Source organism: Zonotrichia leucophrys, chromosome 1, assembly GCF_028769735.1.
Source record: "Zonotrichia leucophrys gambelii isolate GWCS_2022_RI chromosome 1, RI_Zleu_2.0, whole genome shotgun sequence".
In the NCBI taxonomy this organism is placed as follows: domain Eukaryota; kingdom Metazoa; phylum Chordata; class Aves; order Passeriformes; family Passerellidae; genus Zonotrichia; species Zonotrichia leucophrys.
This window is the reverse complement of record NC_088169.1, coordinates 104,757,998-104,774,755: the sequence shown is the minus strand read 5'-3', so window position 1 is coordinate 104,774,755 and position 16,758 is coordinate 104,757,998. Positions and strand designations below refer to the sequence as shown.

Here is a 16,758-nt window from a genome sequence, read left to right as displayed (position 1 = left end):
AAAGTTTCCAGTGATCTTTGAACATAAATTCATAAGGAGTTATTCATACAGCTGAGAACCAAACAGTAATCACTACCAACAATCTTGGTTGAGCAAAAGAGGTGTGAGAGAGCACAACTTCTCTCAACATTTCAGAAATTGTATATGACCTGTATCTCTGTTTTTTGGTCTAAACTTCAGTTTATATTGACATAAGTATGGAATGTACACTTTTCCACACTGTTGTTTGTGTTAAAAGATAGATTATAAATTAACATGAAGATGAAAGCAATCTTTGTTTTAGATGAAAGTGTAAGGTGACAGACTTGTACAAAAGACAAAAGCAAATTCGGCTTTTCCATGCCACCATCAAAAATATCCCTTTTTACATTTCAAGGAGCTTTTGTGGCACTGTGAATGATGCCAGTGACTCGTACTGAAGCTCTAATTCTAGTAAAAGAAATTGACTCAGCTCAAATTCTTTCATGTCTTGTTTATGGACATGACATTTGCAGTGAAATCATTAGTGTTAGTAAGCTTGTACACATTCATCAAAGTCATTTCATACTTTGAAGATGATTGATAACATTCACTTTTTTTTCATCAGGTTACAGATAACACGTAGCAGTTATTTTTCATAAAAATATGAAAGTTGTTTTTTCCCCAGCAACAGCTTAGACTGTCCTCTCGTACCATGGCTCCCTTTAATCTCTTTCATAAGGAGTTATAAGCCATATTACCATGTCCCTTTTTAGAATGCTAACATTTTATGACCATGCACTGGGCAGAGATGTATGGTTTGATATTCCTTTGGTGTTTCTCAGAAGCACTCAGCCACTTTTAGCACAGGGCTGTTCCACCACTAATCATGAGTGCTGCTGACTTGTGAGGTGTGTTTACCCACAGCACCTGAAGGTTAGCTGGAGGGGGCAGGCATCAGCATCTCTCCACAAAATTACTTTAATAAAAACTGCTATTGAATTCCAAAACTCATTTTGAGAAACTAGGACTGAAATTACTACTGTTATTAAAATTTCATTTTGCTGACAGACACGCCTTGTTGAACTTTACCTCCCTGTGTCTCATGATGGAGCTCTGAAACTGCATTTTACTCTTCTGTTTAAAAGGTTTTTGCTTACCTGTCCTGATACAATAGATTTGGAGGTACAGATTTGAGGGAATAATAATAGTATACAGTGTTTCAACATGAATACAATGTGAACAGTCTTACTACTATTTTAATTTTAGACCATTTAGACTATGTTTTAAATTTTTTATTTTGTCTACAGAGAAACCAGCTGTGCTTTGAAAGGCACAGTAAATCTAATAAAAGGCAGTCCTGGAACCTGCTCAATGTTTGCTTTAATGAATTGAATCTATATTTGAACAGGCCTTTTGTAGATTTTTTTTTTCCAAAATTTCATCCACTTGCAGAATAAATTACAAAGCGAGCCCCATCCCAAATTTTAATGATATTTCCACAAGGAAAAATCATTAAAATATCAGATTTTTTAGATTTTATCAGATTTTAATTTTTTTTTTGGTTTTTCCTTTGAATGGGCTTGGACTTCTTTATCATCATATACAATGTTTCCTCTCTCTTTTATATAAGTTATTCAGATTTATAAGGATAGTTACAGGTATTCTCTCTGTGGGGTTTTTTTTTATTTATTTTTTATTTTGCTGTGAGATTTTCCTGTTTAGCTCTGTGAAACTGGAATGCTTGGAGTAAGATTTGACCTCTGTACTTTGCTCTAAAATACTCTGCAGCTGGAAGGGTCTGGAGAGGCATGGAGCTTAATCTTAGTGTGTTATCCTGGAGATAATTTTATAATGCTGACGAGAGGTTTTTATAAAACTGAGGCTGAAAATTCTGATCCACTCAAACTCAGATACATCAAGAGGAAATTAACAGTGATTTGGTGTTGACTTACTGGGAACCAGTGGGGTGGTGGCAGTAGTTGGCCTCACAGTGGGCTCTACATAATTGTCTAGGTTACACTTTCCCTTTGTCAGGCCAATGTCATCCACGGCAATGTCACTGGGACCACGCCTTTTAAAGGCATCAAAAATAACCTGAATTCAGAAAAAAAAAAAAATAAATCTGAATTTTATAAATTAATGAACCATTTTCAGCTTCCTAGGCTGCACCATTCTGTCTTTGCTTGAATGCTCTTATTTCCACAGTAATCTACATTGCTGCTACGCTCAGGGGAAGGTGTTGGGGATGAGAGAGAATTTCTCACAAGACAAAACAACACTATGCAAACTGAGTGGATCATTCGAAGGAATGTAGTAGCTTCTTCATTAAAATGATGATCATGATTCGAAAATATTCAATACCTTTGCTTTTTATATCTATTTTTAAAATGTAATTTTAAAAGCAGTTCTGCATTGCTCATTAGCCCAAACTTCTCCTGAACTAATGGCACAAAAAGCTAAAATTAATCTCATTTGTTTTTAACTGCTCTTTAATATCCACATATTTAAAGTAATCCTGCAAACAAAGAATTAGTACTGATGAACTGCAGTTAGATATAGCAATCTTCTTGAGATCATATGTGGTTGCAGATTTCCTGGAAATCTGATGCAGCCAGGTCACAGATGCATTTATTTCCTCAGATGTTAAATGCATCTTTCTAGCAGTGCTTGCCAGAAATCAATCAAAACTACTGTAGCAAGGAAAACCATCCCAAATGCATATAAAAAGACATTGTTTTCAAAAGAGAGGTGCTGAAAGAATTGTCTGGAATAAACCTCATCCTTTTGTTTACAAATAAGTCAAAGTCAGTTGTTAATCATTGCACTTCCATCTGCAACACACTTTCAGTGGATTAATCTGTAAGTAATTAGTGAAAACACTGATTCACAATCTGAAGTAATTTAAATTGAAATCTTCTCATGGCTAAATGCTTCACATCACCCTCACTATTGAGATTTTATATTCCACAGCAGATTTTGATAGGCTTTGAACATTTTTGTTTTGTGGAAAGCTCTCATGATAACATTCATTGTTCCTTGACAATGATCATGTTTTCTGAAATATTAATACTTTAAGTTCCAGAGTAGGGAAGGGAGGCTGTGGGAATTTAAATGGGGATTCCAGTCTTCTGTATGCTAATATTTATTTGATGGTAGATATTTTAAAGTGATACTAAGTATTATCTTTGGAATAGTGGAATTTTGGATTCATTTCACAAAAATCTCTGACATCAGTTTAGCTAAAATAAATGAAAAAAGAAAAAAAAAAGCAGCTTAACAAACCTTAAAATCAGAAGTCTCATTTAAAGTTACTTGTCCATAATTCCAGTTGTTTCCATAGTTTCCTTCTTTCTCGAAAATTATCTTTTCCTTACCACCCTCATTGCTTATGCTGACTCTTAAACGGTAAACATTATCCCCATACATGAAATACCTAGAGGGGGAAAAGCATTTTATTAGAACAAAGTCAGAATTAGAACAAAGTCAGAATCCACGAAAAAATGTCACTCTTTTAATTTTATAATATTTCATGAAATCAGGATTAATTTGATGCAAGCATGAAAATAATATTAATTGCATGTTTAAATTACACCTGGAAGTGTAGAGGCCTAATTAAGCACATAAAAAAAAAAAACATTTCAAGGATTATTAATATCTTTTTTGCATAGAAATCAATATTGGATGCAGGGTGAAAAATAAAACACTTCATAGCTAACTGCAAAAGTCAAAGCTGTGAAGGAGTTAAACTTCAGGCCTGGAGCTGAGACTGATTGTGGAAATCCAAACAGAACCAGGCTGGTGCTGCTGGCACGCTGAGTGGGAATAATATTTTAAATGAAAGAAAACTCTTTGGGTACATTCTTAAACAAAATACAAGTTTAGGAATTATGTAACAATACCAGAAGCTTAGACAATAGGTGTCTGAAGGGACCAAAGGCAAACTCAGAATCCGGACCCGCTCTTCTATGAATCCAAGTCCAATGGGTGTTGAAATATAAAATCCTGCAAGATAATGGTCACACTTTAGCCAGGACAGAAGAAATTTCTTTTTTTGCTTTTTTACTTATTGAATTAGAGTTTTTATATTTAAAATGACATCAAGCATAGACAGTGTTCCATGCTTTGGAAGATTCCCAATACAGTAAATGTCAGGGATTATCCCAAGATACATTCATCAGTCAATGAGATATTAAATGGAGCTTTTAAGCTTCTTGGATACTCCTCAGAACTAGATAAGCAATGGGATATACTAGTCCAATATAGCCCTTTCCAAGTCAGTGGGAATTCTGCCTTATATTCTGTGAAGGGGGAAATTCTCCTGCCTTTATAAAAATGTTTGATACTGCTTGTGATTTTGCAGAAGAATTTCCTAACATTTTCATAATTTGTATCCACAAATGACAATGGGAAATATGGATTGTGTGTTGAGAGGGTGGCAGAATGACTGTGAATATTTTATAGCAAGGTGAGGCATTATAAAAAAACAAACAACAACAACAACAAAATTTATGTGTGAAATTGAGTTTGTAGCTTTTTTCTGAGATAATTTGTTGCAGCTGGGAATTTTGACTTCTTGTTGCCATATGAGGCCAGGCCATAGAAGCACTGGGATTTGTCATAAGAAATGCAAACTTAGGCAGCTTTAAAATAAAATTCTTGCTTTATTTAAATCATGGATGTAATCTTGTATTTTCTTCTATCTAACCAATACATATATATGCAAATATTATATTAACAGAATTTTCAAATTAATATAATTATAATTATATTAATTAAATTATGTACACTGTATTTTGTTATTTATATTTCCAGATTATCTCATTTTTTTCATGTGGGAGGCTAAAATTCCTGAAAATTAATCTGAAATATGAATCAGTCTTTTAATTTTCTTCCTTCACTTAGCCTGCAGTAAAATAGAGATGGTGTCTAACTTAAAGAAAAAAGTTCTTCATATAGTCAAAGGGACAATTCTCTGTCTTTGTTTCAATCCTCTGAGCATTCATAATCAATTTCTGAATGTGTATTAAGGCCTTTACTTTTTTGGAGAAGAAAAAAACAACAAAAGTGTTTCATGAATGTAATAGCTTGATATTTATGATGCAATTTCCTCAAAATACAGGTCACAGAAATTTAAATATGCAATACAATAGTAACATTACACATAGGAACATTGCATATTTCAGCTTAGACTTGGCATAGGAAAACTGAGAGTCCCTAAAATGCATTAATATTTTTGAGAGAAAGAAATCATTGTCAAGTGTTTTGTTAAAAAAAAAAAAATTACATTCTTTCATCTGATTTGCATTCTAGGAGCCCAATGGGAAGACAAAACAGTGTTATGAAGATTGTTTAGAAAATGTGCATTTACTCAGAGAGGGGTGAATAATTTCTATCTGATAAAGAGCAGAATACTATTTTTCTTTTCTCAGGAGTAACTTCTTTCAGAATAATTTGCAATTTTCCCATTCATTTGTCACTGAATAAATTTTATGTAAGTCTTGCATAGAATATATATAAACATTGCAAAATCCAATTTGTATTTTATCTTGTTTTAGCTGGACTGACAAATCAGCTGAGAGAGTGATTGTTTGGCTTTATTATTAAAGTAGAAAAACACTTATGGAATCTAATGCTGGTATAGGGATTCATGATACATTCAAAATCTAATTCCTATCAGTATTGTCTCTTTAAATAGATTCCACTTTTGATATGACCACTCTTCCAATTAAGTTATTTAACTCTAATAGTTACTGGAGTGTTTGTGGGGTGTTTGGCACAGTTGGTGTCTTTGCTGTGCAGTAACCAGGGACACAGATGCCCCCTGAAAACTGCAGGTCAGCTTTATTCAAATCAAAATTATTTTGTGACAACCATGAGGATGTCAGCAGTAGAGAGGGATGAAACAGAAGTGATTTGCCTAATAATGCAATTATACTTTTTTTTCCCCCTCAAGTTAAACATGCAGGTTTTTGACCTATAACATTTTTGCCCAATAGAAATTCCTTTCTCAGATGAGGCATTTTGGTGCAATAAAAGCATTGAAATTTTTAGTACTTCACACTTAAATAATTTTACTTTTTTTTTTTTCCTTTTAGTTTTGGTATATTTCCACAAGATGGCAATCAGAAGGATAAAACATTTAATCTGGTAGCACTGACATTTTTATGGCAGAATAATACAACATTTTAGTAATAGCACTATGAAGAATCCATAATGCAGTGACATAAGCTAAATCAAGTTTTTCCTTCAATCTTCAAGCCACTTTTTTGATCTTACCTGAAAAGTTGCCAAATGTATGATCAAATTCAGGACCACTCATCAAGGGAAAGGTGGGACCCTGAACTCTCTCCCAGTCTGAATCATCATCCAAATCTTGTATCCAGAAACAAAAGCCATCTTCAAAAGTGCAGTTGATTTTCTCATAATCTGTGAATAAGAACTTCTAGTAAATAAAAGATGACAGAGATGGTAAGTTTTTTCTTAGAATTACATGGGGAGCAGTGATGAATAATGTCAATTTTTAAATATGTTTGTAAACCAGCCTATAGTGACTTAATTTTCTCTTTAGGAAATGCAACAAAATTACTCAAATAAGTGTGTTTTTCTGCATGTTGTTTCTAGATGACGTTCTGAATGTTTTATTTTATAAAGACATTGTGGTCAATGATTTCATAGTGTTTAGTGAACAAGCTGGCTGAGAGGAATCTGATGGAGGTGCAGACACAGGTTTATTTACACAGATGAGTTTTGCAAGACATCACCCTACTGCTAGATACAGGCCTGTAAACATGTGAATGGCCTTACAGAAATAATTTATTTGATATTTAAATCAGTACGAATTTATTCAAAGTGGATCTAGTTATTGGACTGAGGCCAGAAAATGTTGCTTCCCTTTCCACTGCCATTTTCTCAAACTGAAAGTGTAGATTCACCAAAATTCTGGGATAAAAAAGAAACAAAAGAGCAAACACACACACACAAACAGAATACTTACTGTTTAGTTCACTTGCATTAAATGCAGTGTATGTTGCATTAAAGCCATTATAATTCTCTGCATAATCAGACATAAACTGTGCTGTAGCCTCATGAGAAAAGATGTAAATTGTTTCAGGATTGGTCCCTGACAGAGAAGCTGAAAACAAATAAAAAAAACCAACATACAGTCAGAGAGAAAATAATCACAGGCACATTAAAATTTCCAGTATTGTCACAAAACCATAGTGGATTAGTTTACTGAGTCTTAAGGAATGCTTTTCCTGTTGTACTGTGATCCTGCTACAATAGCTTCAAACTCTTGAAGCATTTAGCTGTTTGGCTGACACATAAATATTCTGCATATTCCATCTCTCATATCCATCAGTATGGATATCAGCTAGTCTTCTGCCATTTCTCATTCCCATTCTCCACCTATTTCCAGAAATAAGGAAAAACAATAATGTCTTTCTGATATTCTTATCTTCCTATAGTCTATCTTCAGAATATGCTTTCAATCTCTGATAGAATTCAGCTGTATAGACAGAGTCATATGAAAAATGGGTAAAATCCTAGTTTTCAGAGTAGAATATAGAGACAGAGATAAGGAATTATCAGTATTTCAAGATCTGAGGAAAACAATGTATTTACAAATACTTGTAAAGATTTTCAGGAAGTTTTGTAGCAATTCTCTCACCTGTTTAGTTTAGATGCTTTCATTTTATGTTACTGTGTGTGATATTACAGGAACTTCTGACAATATATTTCCAATGAAACATGGACCCCACAGGACCATGAGGCTGATAAAATTATCAAGATCATTCAAATAAGATCTCAAAAAACCAAGTAAAAATTTCATAATGTATAAGGGTTTTATCTGGTCAAATTAAAAGACGGGTACATTGAAATTAATATCTAAAAGTGCAACTTTACACAGATCCAGTCTTCCTTTTAAACATACATGTGCAGCTTTTGATACCTCAAAATGCTTATTTTACCACTTAGATTTTAGTATTATTAGCTGAAAAATAAACTTACCTCTTAAAACCTTGTTTTGTCCTAGTCCTTCAAAAATACTCAGCTCGTCTGCATATGGTTGTGTTTCAAAAGAAGTGAAGTTCAGTTTAATGGACAATCCTGGAGGCACTCTAAGGCAACAAAAGAAACAAACTCAAAACTGAAAATCTATTATTTGACTTTAGTAAAGTCACTGAAGTCATTGAATGTTTGAATGATAGATTCAGAAGCAACATGAAATTATTTTAATCAAGAGTATTAATCAAGATGATCTATTTGTCTAACTTTCAGCTTGTAAAATTGCCAAAGAAATTTGACATAAACCTTTTGTAACAGTGTGCGCACACTTTTATGCACTGGAGTTAAATGTATTCTAGAAACTGAATGTTCTGAACTCTACAATGTGATTATCAGTTCTAGAAGGGTTTTTTTTGGATGGTTTTTTGGAGGGTTTTGTTGTCCTCTGCATCTCATTGAACTGAATCCCTTTTTTCATACATTTTACTCTTAGATATCGCACTGCTCAGGTAGACTTCCCAAACCCAGAGGAACAGTATCAAGATATCAACATGAACAGCAAGATAGCAAAATGTCTCTCCTGAAAGTCCAAAACATTGTCTCTTATGACAAAAACAGGATTTGCATGCAGATTTGATGACGTCAAGCACACTCTTTGGGAAATTGTTACAAATCCAAATCATCACACCCAAAGTTTAATGACAGAAGTCACTTGAAGTAAAGCGTAAAAATTCTTGGCCTTATTTTGCTACTGTTATGCTCTATGAATAATCTATATTTAATTTGTTCTCCCATTTCCTTTCCACTAGACAGATATGGTAGTACAAATTCTAAACTACCAGCTTAGCTACCACAATGAGTTTTTTTTCAGAATTCAGGGCATCAATGAAAACAAGCTTTTAACAGCAATCTGCTGGTGCTTATCAGTAATGATAAGTACAGAAGTGTGAAATAAAGACTTAGATATTTTGCCTTTTAAAATTCTTTGTTGTTGTTGTAATTTTATATTTCTCCAGATGGAAGAAACAGCTTTGGTTAGAAAAGAGTAAAACATGCAGTTGGAAGGTTCAGGAAGCTAAACTTCCAGGGAAATATTGAGCATATTGCTCTTTAAGGAGAGGACATTGGATCTTCATTTAGAGTTAAAGGGCATGAAAATGTAAAAGCTCTTCCTAAAGGCAATGGGGAAATATTTCTAGACAAAGGCACATCCAATCTCAGATGTAATATAGGTTGCCTTCTAACACATTTTTATACGGATAATAAAAATGTAGGTTATTGGAAAACCCAAAAGTTCCCTCATGGAAAAAACTCTGTTTGAAAGAAAAAAAAAATTTGAGTGCCACTTTGAATTTCTTTGGGCTTTACTCTCAGTGTTGCCTGATTTCTTAAAGCAGTAAAGTGGAAAATTAATTCAGATGGTTGCTTTTTGTCATTTTTCAACCTGTAATTACACATATCTGCAGAACCTCTATCATATTATTTGCAATTGCTCATGATTCTTTCCAAAATGATGTTTTTACTAGCCACATCTCTGGTTTAGATATCTACCTAATACAATGCTTTTTGCAGCTATAGCAGCTCTTGGAGCAGCACCAACAGTGTAGAAGGAGGGAGGGCACTGGGGCCATGTTTATTTACTGAGCTCAAATTCTGCAATGCCATGAAATGAGGAACAAGGCAGATATACTCAGAAGGGAAAAAATTGTTTTCTTTTCCTGGGACACACCTGTATTTTAAAGCCAGGCGTTGTCAGTAATTACTGGTGAGCAGTACCACTGAGGATGAGAAGGAAAAAATGTGCTAAACAGAAGGAAAACTAGAATTTCAGGGTAAAGATGAAAGTTCTGAACAAAATCAAAGCATAACACTTTCAAAGGAGCCTTTGGAATGAGAAGCTTGAACCTTTTGCAATTTTAAAGGCAATTTCTTAATCTCCTTTGAAATCTGCCAAATTAATACTTCTCAGAATCAAAGTGCAGCCATTATTATGAAACCATAGTAAGAATTACTGCATTTCAAAGCAGTAACTTCTGAATTTTCAGTCATAGGAAAGATTTTTAGGACTGTCTAACTTGCGATCATCTAATTTTTTTTTGATATGTACTTTTGGATGAGTTTCATCATATAGTGTGGCTATTTTTTTTGTCCCTGGCCAAAGAACTGGACCTAGAGAGTCAAAATCAAACAGTTGTCCCTGTCTGTAGGTACATATCCTTGATAAAAAAATAAAAAAAAAATAATTCTACTTCTTGTTCCTAAGGCTTAACAGGCATTTGGTGCTATTATGTAAAAACATATATAATATAATATAATATAATATAATATAATATAATATAATATAATATAATATAATATAATAATATAATATAATATAATTCTAAAACATATTTCTAAATTACATGGGTACACATATACTCTTAATTCACATATAAACCCTTTACACCTAAGTGACAAGCGAATTCTTGAAAACTCTGTTAAATAAGAATTACATCATATAAAGACATTATCTGAAAGCTACTATTTAATATCATCCTTTGGGGAAGAAAAATCCTGCAATTATTTTGAATTCTGTGATTTATTTTGAACTTACACTTATGTTCCTCTAGATGTATATAACATACAAGATTTCTGAAAATTGTACCTAAGAATTTTTGTAAGTGGAAAAATTCTTGATATAGTTATGGAGCTCATGCATGAAGGTTTTTAAAGAAAATTCACATAAACAGAAAGGAGAAAATGATATTATATATTTTCTATGCTGAGGTATTTGGGAATAAAAGCAAATGACATAAGACTATTGTGCAGGAAATAAGATCACCTCATAATCAAAAAAAAAATGTTAGATACAAAATTATTGGAGAATGGCTTACACTATTATCCATTTGCAAACAATGTTTTCATTATATGGGTTTGGATAATTCATTGAGTGAAAAAACCCAGAGGAGCCAGTCAACATGAATTGTCCATCACAAACTGCAGCTGTAAAGATATAATGAAGAGCATTTGTCAGAATGACATTTGAAAAACAGAATCAGAGCCAAAATGTGGGTGACCCTGGATATTGATTTACATGGATTACCTTGGAACTGCTTTGTAAGCAACAATAGGAAGACAAAATAAAATACAATATCAACTTATTCCCATTTCTAATTCTTATCACTGTTTGATCTCAAAGTACTATATGAGAAGAAAAGTAGTATAGAAAATTCATTTTTAAATTCGACACAATCCAGCTAATCCAAACTAGTCTAAACCAATCCAAATAATTCAAAAACAGCAACTGGATTTAGCTAATCCAATACTTTCATTTTACTCCATACTTTTATAAAGAAGCAGGATCTTGCCTTACCAGTTCTTATCTACAACTACTTTAAATCAGAAAACTGTTTGTACTACCAGAGACAATTTGATATCACAGGAATAAAAGCAAAAGGGGATATGGTTGACTATTGTTATCTCTACTTTTATAAGCTTCCTGGTTCCTTGCCTTATATATTACTGAGTACTCGAAGAGATAAGTGGATCTCCCAAGTTTCCTGCCAGCTATTGAATTCATTCAGCTGAGGTAAATGCCATTTATCATCATCTATTTTTTCAAAGGGCTTTCAATAGGTCTTTTCTTTAGTGTTGGTATTCTATTTTATGAAAGTTCTTCACTTAAAAAATAGGGGGAAAAAAGTATTTTTAAGCCTCAGCAAGATTGGAAATGATAATTCATGTAGAGATTTTTATATCAGCAGACACTGAGGAATTGCTGAAGGTTTTGCTTCATCTCTTGAACATTATATTAGAATCTGTCTAATAATGTTTTCTCTTCAGTTGTTCAAAAAGTATCATAGTGGTTTCACACAAAGATAAAATCAATACCGCACATGATTATCTGGAGAGGTAAGGACAAGTTCATCAGTTTGAGGCAGCTCATCAGAAATTATACAGAGCTTTTAATCATTTCAGAAATGAAACCATACCTATAATGACAGTCCAAATTATGAATAACCAAACATATTGAAAATTAAATGGGAATTTTATTGAGCATAGTCTTCCTCTGGGAAATTATATATAAACTAATAAATTGGGCCTCCTTGTGTGTTCATTTTATAAGTGCAAAATTCTTTCTGCCTATCACTGCAGCAAACACAAAATAAAAGTCAAGCTTTGTTTCATGCAGCCCTACACCATAAATAAAGACTGTGCAGAATTAACTTTGCCAACATGCCTAATGCATGAGTCAAAATAGAAACATATTCCCTTTTGCAATCTTTGAGAGGAAACCAGAACACATAAGATTTTAAGCACATAGAGAGAAAAGGTCCATGAATGATAGTTATTATTCTATATTAGCATTAGAGCTGGGTATTGGTATAGAAGTACTTTTTTTCTCCACTTTAATTCACATATTTCCTGTCCTTACCAATGAGAAGAAGAAAATCAGTGTGAGAAGAACTGATTGTTCTTGAGCTTGTTATCAGTGAAGATTAGGAAAAAGTGGTCCTGTTAACAAGTAAGACATAATCTGATCTAAAAGGAGTCTCATAGGATGGACAACAATAAAAAAGATAAGCATACTTTTCTAATAAAATCAATGACAAGTGTTTGCTCATTCATTTCTCTTGGAATCACAGAATGGATCAGGTTGGAGGGGACCACAATGGGTCCAACCTCCCTGCTCAAGCAGGATCAACCTAGAGCACATGGGACAGGCTTGTGTCCAGATGTTTCTGGAATATCTCCAGTGAGGGACACTCCACACCCTCTCTGGGTGATCTGTCCCAGTGTATTTCTTCCTCATGTTCAGGTGAAACTTCCTGCGCATTGCTGGGCAGCACTGAGCAGAGCCTGGTCCCTGCTCTGACCCCTCCCTGCAGGCACTGACAGACTCTGATGAAGTTCCCTCTCAGTTGTCTCTTCTTGATGCTGAACAGCCCCAGCTCCCTCAGCCTTTCCTCATAAGAGATGCCCCCTATTATTATGATTGTTCTTATCTTCTTATTGTTATATTTTATTTGTTCCTTACCTCTTAAGTGAGTAAATTCAAACAAGTCCTTAGGTAGACTAGCAATAGTCAGTGCTTAGTGTGTCAGGAACGAGCAGGAAGACAGCAGGGACTGGTCCTTTTTCCCTAAAGAACATCCCAGTGCTTCCTCCTTGCAGGGAGAAAGCAGCTGTGGTCAAAGATGGATGGGCATGGAAGTCATTACATTTTGCCTCATCCTGGAGCCCAAAGAAAAGCTGCAGTTATTCTCCTAAGGAGACAGGAGATATCCTTTGAAGGAGCCACTTCTACTCTTTCTCCGATATGTATCTTGCTATTCACTTCTATTTATTTTTGTTGCATACATGGGACATTACAAGGTCTTCACCCTCTTAGCCTTGAATTTGAGGGAGAATCTCCCCAAACTGGTCAAATCCAGCCCACATATTTCACTTGACAGCATCTTCCTCTGCCAAAGGCCAGTCCATTACTTTCTGATTAATCTCTCTCAGTGCTGCAGTGATGCTGTGAGGTGAGTAATCACAAAAATGATAGTCTAGACATATAATAACTGCAAAGAGTCTGCAGAAACCCCTCCTGGGATCAGCCTCCATTCTCCTTTTCTGTACCCCTACGTGGCTGCTTTACAGCAATGCCAGTCATTATTAGTGGCTGCTGCACAGACTTCACATTTCTCTAGAGACCCTTTCACTGAAATTGCTAGCTGTACTTTTGTGAAGCCTTTTGTTACTGCACTGCATTGCAGAGCCAGAAAGAAACCTTTCAAGATAATTTTAATCAATAAAACAAACAAACAAAAAAAAAGGGTGTTCGGTTGCCTGTATCTCTTCTGAGAATCTGAGATTTTACTGAATTCTCTCTAATGCAGGAAACAGATGACTAAAATTCACTTTTTAATCCTATATTTTTAAACCATTGGCATTATGAAATCAGAAATACTAGAGGGAATAACAATCAGGATGAAAAACAAACCAAGTTTTTTAGAGGACAGCAACTCCTTTTATATGCAGGAGCACTTGTAGAATGAATTATGAACTGGTCATAAATCTCATTGTGAAACTCTAAAGAAATTCTGCAAATCTAAGCAATTTTAGATTTCATGTGACCATATTAAGTTTCTAGGAATGGGACAAATGTGAAACATTACAGATGTGGAAAAATTGGGCAGCCTCCTTGGGCAGCCCATTCCAATGCTGGACAACCATTTCTGTGAAGAAATTCTTCCTGATGTCCAACCTGAATTGCCCCTGGCACAGCTTGAGGCCATTTCCTCTTGTCCTGTCACTGGTTCTACCTGCCCTGGCTCCATCTTGTTGTGCAGAGTGACAAGTTGATCCCTGAGCTGCCTTTTCTCCAGGCTGAGGGCTCCCAGCTCCTCACATGGATTATTCTGCAATTTTATTGCCCTTCCTCTCCAGTCCCTCAATGTCCCTCTTGTAGTGAGTGGGCCAGAAATGGGCACAGTACTCCAAGATAATGCAAAAGCAAACAAACTGACTGGTACAGAAGGATAAAAGCTCTTTTTGTTAAACTTCAATGGGGTCTCAGGTCTGTAATTTCATAGAATCACAGACTGGCTGAGGTTGAGTGGGACCTGTATAGGTCATCTGCTCTGAACACTGTTTGATATCACTGATGCAAATCTGCACATTAAATTAGTGTATTATTTTGTAATTTACATAGGATTTATGTTAGTAATATTTCTTCAGTAAGCAAAAAATGTATAACTGTAGCCATGATATTTTCTGAAAAATCCTTTCCTTAGGATTTTTCCTCCTGAGAAGCTGAGAGGCCTCAGGAACAAAATGTAAACAATGGTTATCTGCTGCTGTGGAATGCAACAGGTGCATCTGGGATTGGTCCATGTAGGATGTTTGTAATTAATGGCAATCACAGCCCAGCCGCAAGAGTCCGAGCCACAAGCTTTTGTTATTCATTCTTTCTTTTCTATTCTTAGCTGGCCTTCTCATGAAATCCTTTCTTCTCTTCTTTTAGTATAGTTTTAATACAATGTATATCGTAAAATAATAAATCATCCTTCTGAAACATGGAGTCAGATCCTCATCTCTTCCCTCATCCTAAGATCCCTGTGAACACGGTCCCATATACCTTTATATTAAAAGAGAAAGACTCCAATATTTCATTATTTATTAAGCATATGCTTCATTAGTGAGAATTTTACAGAACATTGTTCCCTCTTGCAAGATAAATATTATAAAAATCACTCATTATTATGTTTAATATAATTGATTTGGACTTCCCTCTGAGGTTTATTGCCCATAAACTATTTACAAACATCTGACAGTGTTAAGCATGTGTAAAAAGAATGATTCACAGGAGTTTACATTCTTACCACATCTTTTTTCAGATTCATCTGAACCATCTGGGCAGTTCAAGACTCCATCACAAAAGAACTCTTCACTAATGCAGGTTGCACCATCAGCACAGAGTTCAGCAGGTGGCAAACACTCAGCTGGAATAATAAGGATGAGAGCAATAACAGCACAACAGTAATGCAGTCTCACTACAAAGGAAAATTGACTTACCTCTGCTTGCTTTACCGCAAATCAAATCAACCACTCTATTGTGTTTTACAAAACTGCATTTTTAGAAGCCTGGAATGAAATATCACATACTAAAAAGATAAATTTGGCAGAGAATGGAGAGAGTTCTCAGAAGTGAAATATGTTTTGAAACCAAGCTTGAAGCAAGGCTGGAAGAAAATGTCTGTGAATTTCTTTTTTTTCCCTTTACACAAATAAACTACTTTATGCAATATAATGAATGACATTTTCCAATTTCTTGTGTTCATATAACGTGAGAAAATTGTACTTTGGTTTAAATAACAGTGAAAAATCTCTGGGTTTAAGTAAACAGAATTTAATTGATTTCTTCAGCTTTAACACTTCATATTGTTGCACCTCATCATGCTAAGAAATCTGATTTTTTAACCAGCACATCCTAAAAAAAAGAGCCTTTAGATTCTTAAACACCAGAATTATCAGAAACCATAATTCTGTTCAGATTTAAAAATTAAATGTATAAGAGCAAATTTCTGTTAGAAGAATACATGGGCAGACCCTTGAAATTGTAGATCTTACTAATAGCCTTTTCCTAGAGCATAAATATTCATCTACTGCAAAAAAAAAATCTCTTAATCTTTAGAGGGTTTTGGTCTTAGATATCTTTAGAATTGAAGTAGGTCCTATTAAAGTGAACAGAAACATGCAGCTAAACTAAGCTTTGGAGAACTACTGATTTGAAAATTGTTAAAATTGCATTAAATTCTACAGAACTATTCACACAGTTCCTTGTCTCTACTTCAATAAATGCTTAAAGAAGGAGAAATAGTAATCTGTAAAATTTCATCCTTTTATTATTTTTTTTCCATAGATCTGTTAGTTCTGTAATCAGATTAAATATGACATTTTACTGTGTGTCCCAGACTGACATTGGTGTGGAGCATTGCAGCACTCAAAGTGCTTTACAAAACACCCTCAATGTTGGCAATGCAAATGTCACAAAGCCACAACATTTACCATTTTGCATACAACTGGAAATTAAAATGAACCAAACATCCTGCAGTAAAGTGTTGGAGGCGACACAGGGCCAGTGAATGAATCTCCACAGATGAGCAGAAACAAAACTGAGCATTCTAGACCCAGAGCAAAAATTCCAACCAATAACCCGGGAAGAGATTTTGCACAAGCTCATCAGGCAAGAAATCATTGTTTACACACAACATGATCAATTCTGGGCCTATTCAACTCAGAAAACTAAACAGCACTGCCACC

The 16,758-nt window shown here is 34.5% G+C and overlaps 1 protein-coding gene across 1 annotated transcript in view; it reads right to left on the bottom strand.

Annotated features, from left to right (window-relative positions):
* The window catches only part of TMPRSS15 (transmembrane serine protease 15), a 49,041-nt gene that overhangs the window by 21,586 nt on the left and 10,697 nt on the right, over positions 1-16,758 (bottom strand). Inside the window, 8 exon segments of the mRNA XM_064701864.1 lie at positions 1,914-2,055; positions 3,244-3,394; positions 3,861-3,963; positions 6,238-6,387; positions 6,956-7,093; positions 7,972-8,081; positions 10,842-10,950; positions 15,318-15,437. Of these exon segments, the coding sequence (XP_064557934.1) occupies positions 1,914-2,055; positions 3,244-3,394; positions 3,861-3,963; positions 6,238-6,387; positions 6,956-7,093; positions 7,972-8,081; positions 10,842-10,950; positions 15,318-15,437 (1,023 nt within the window).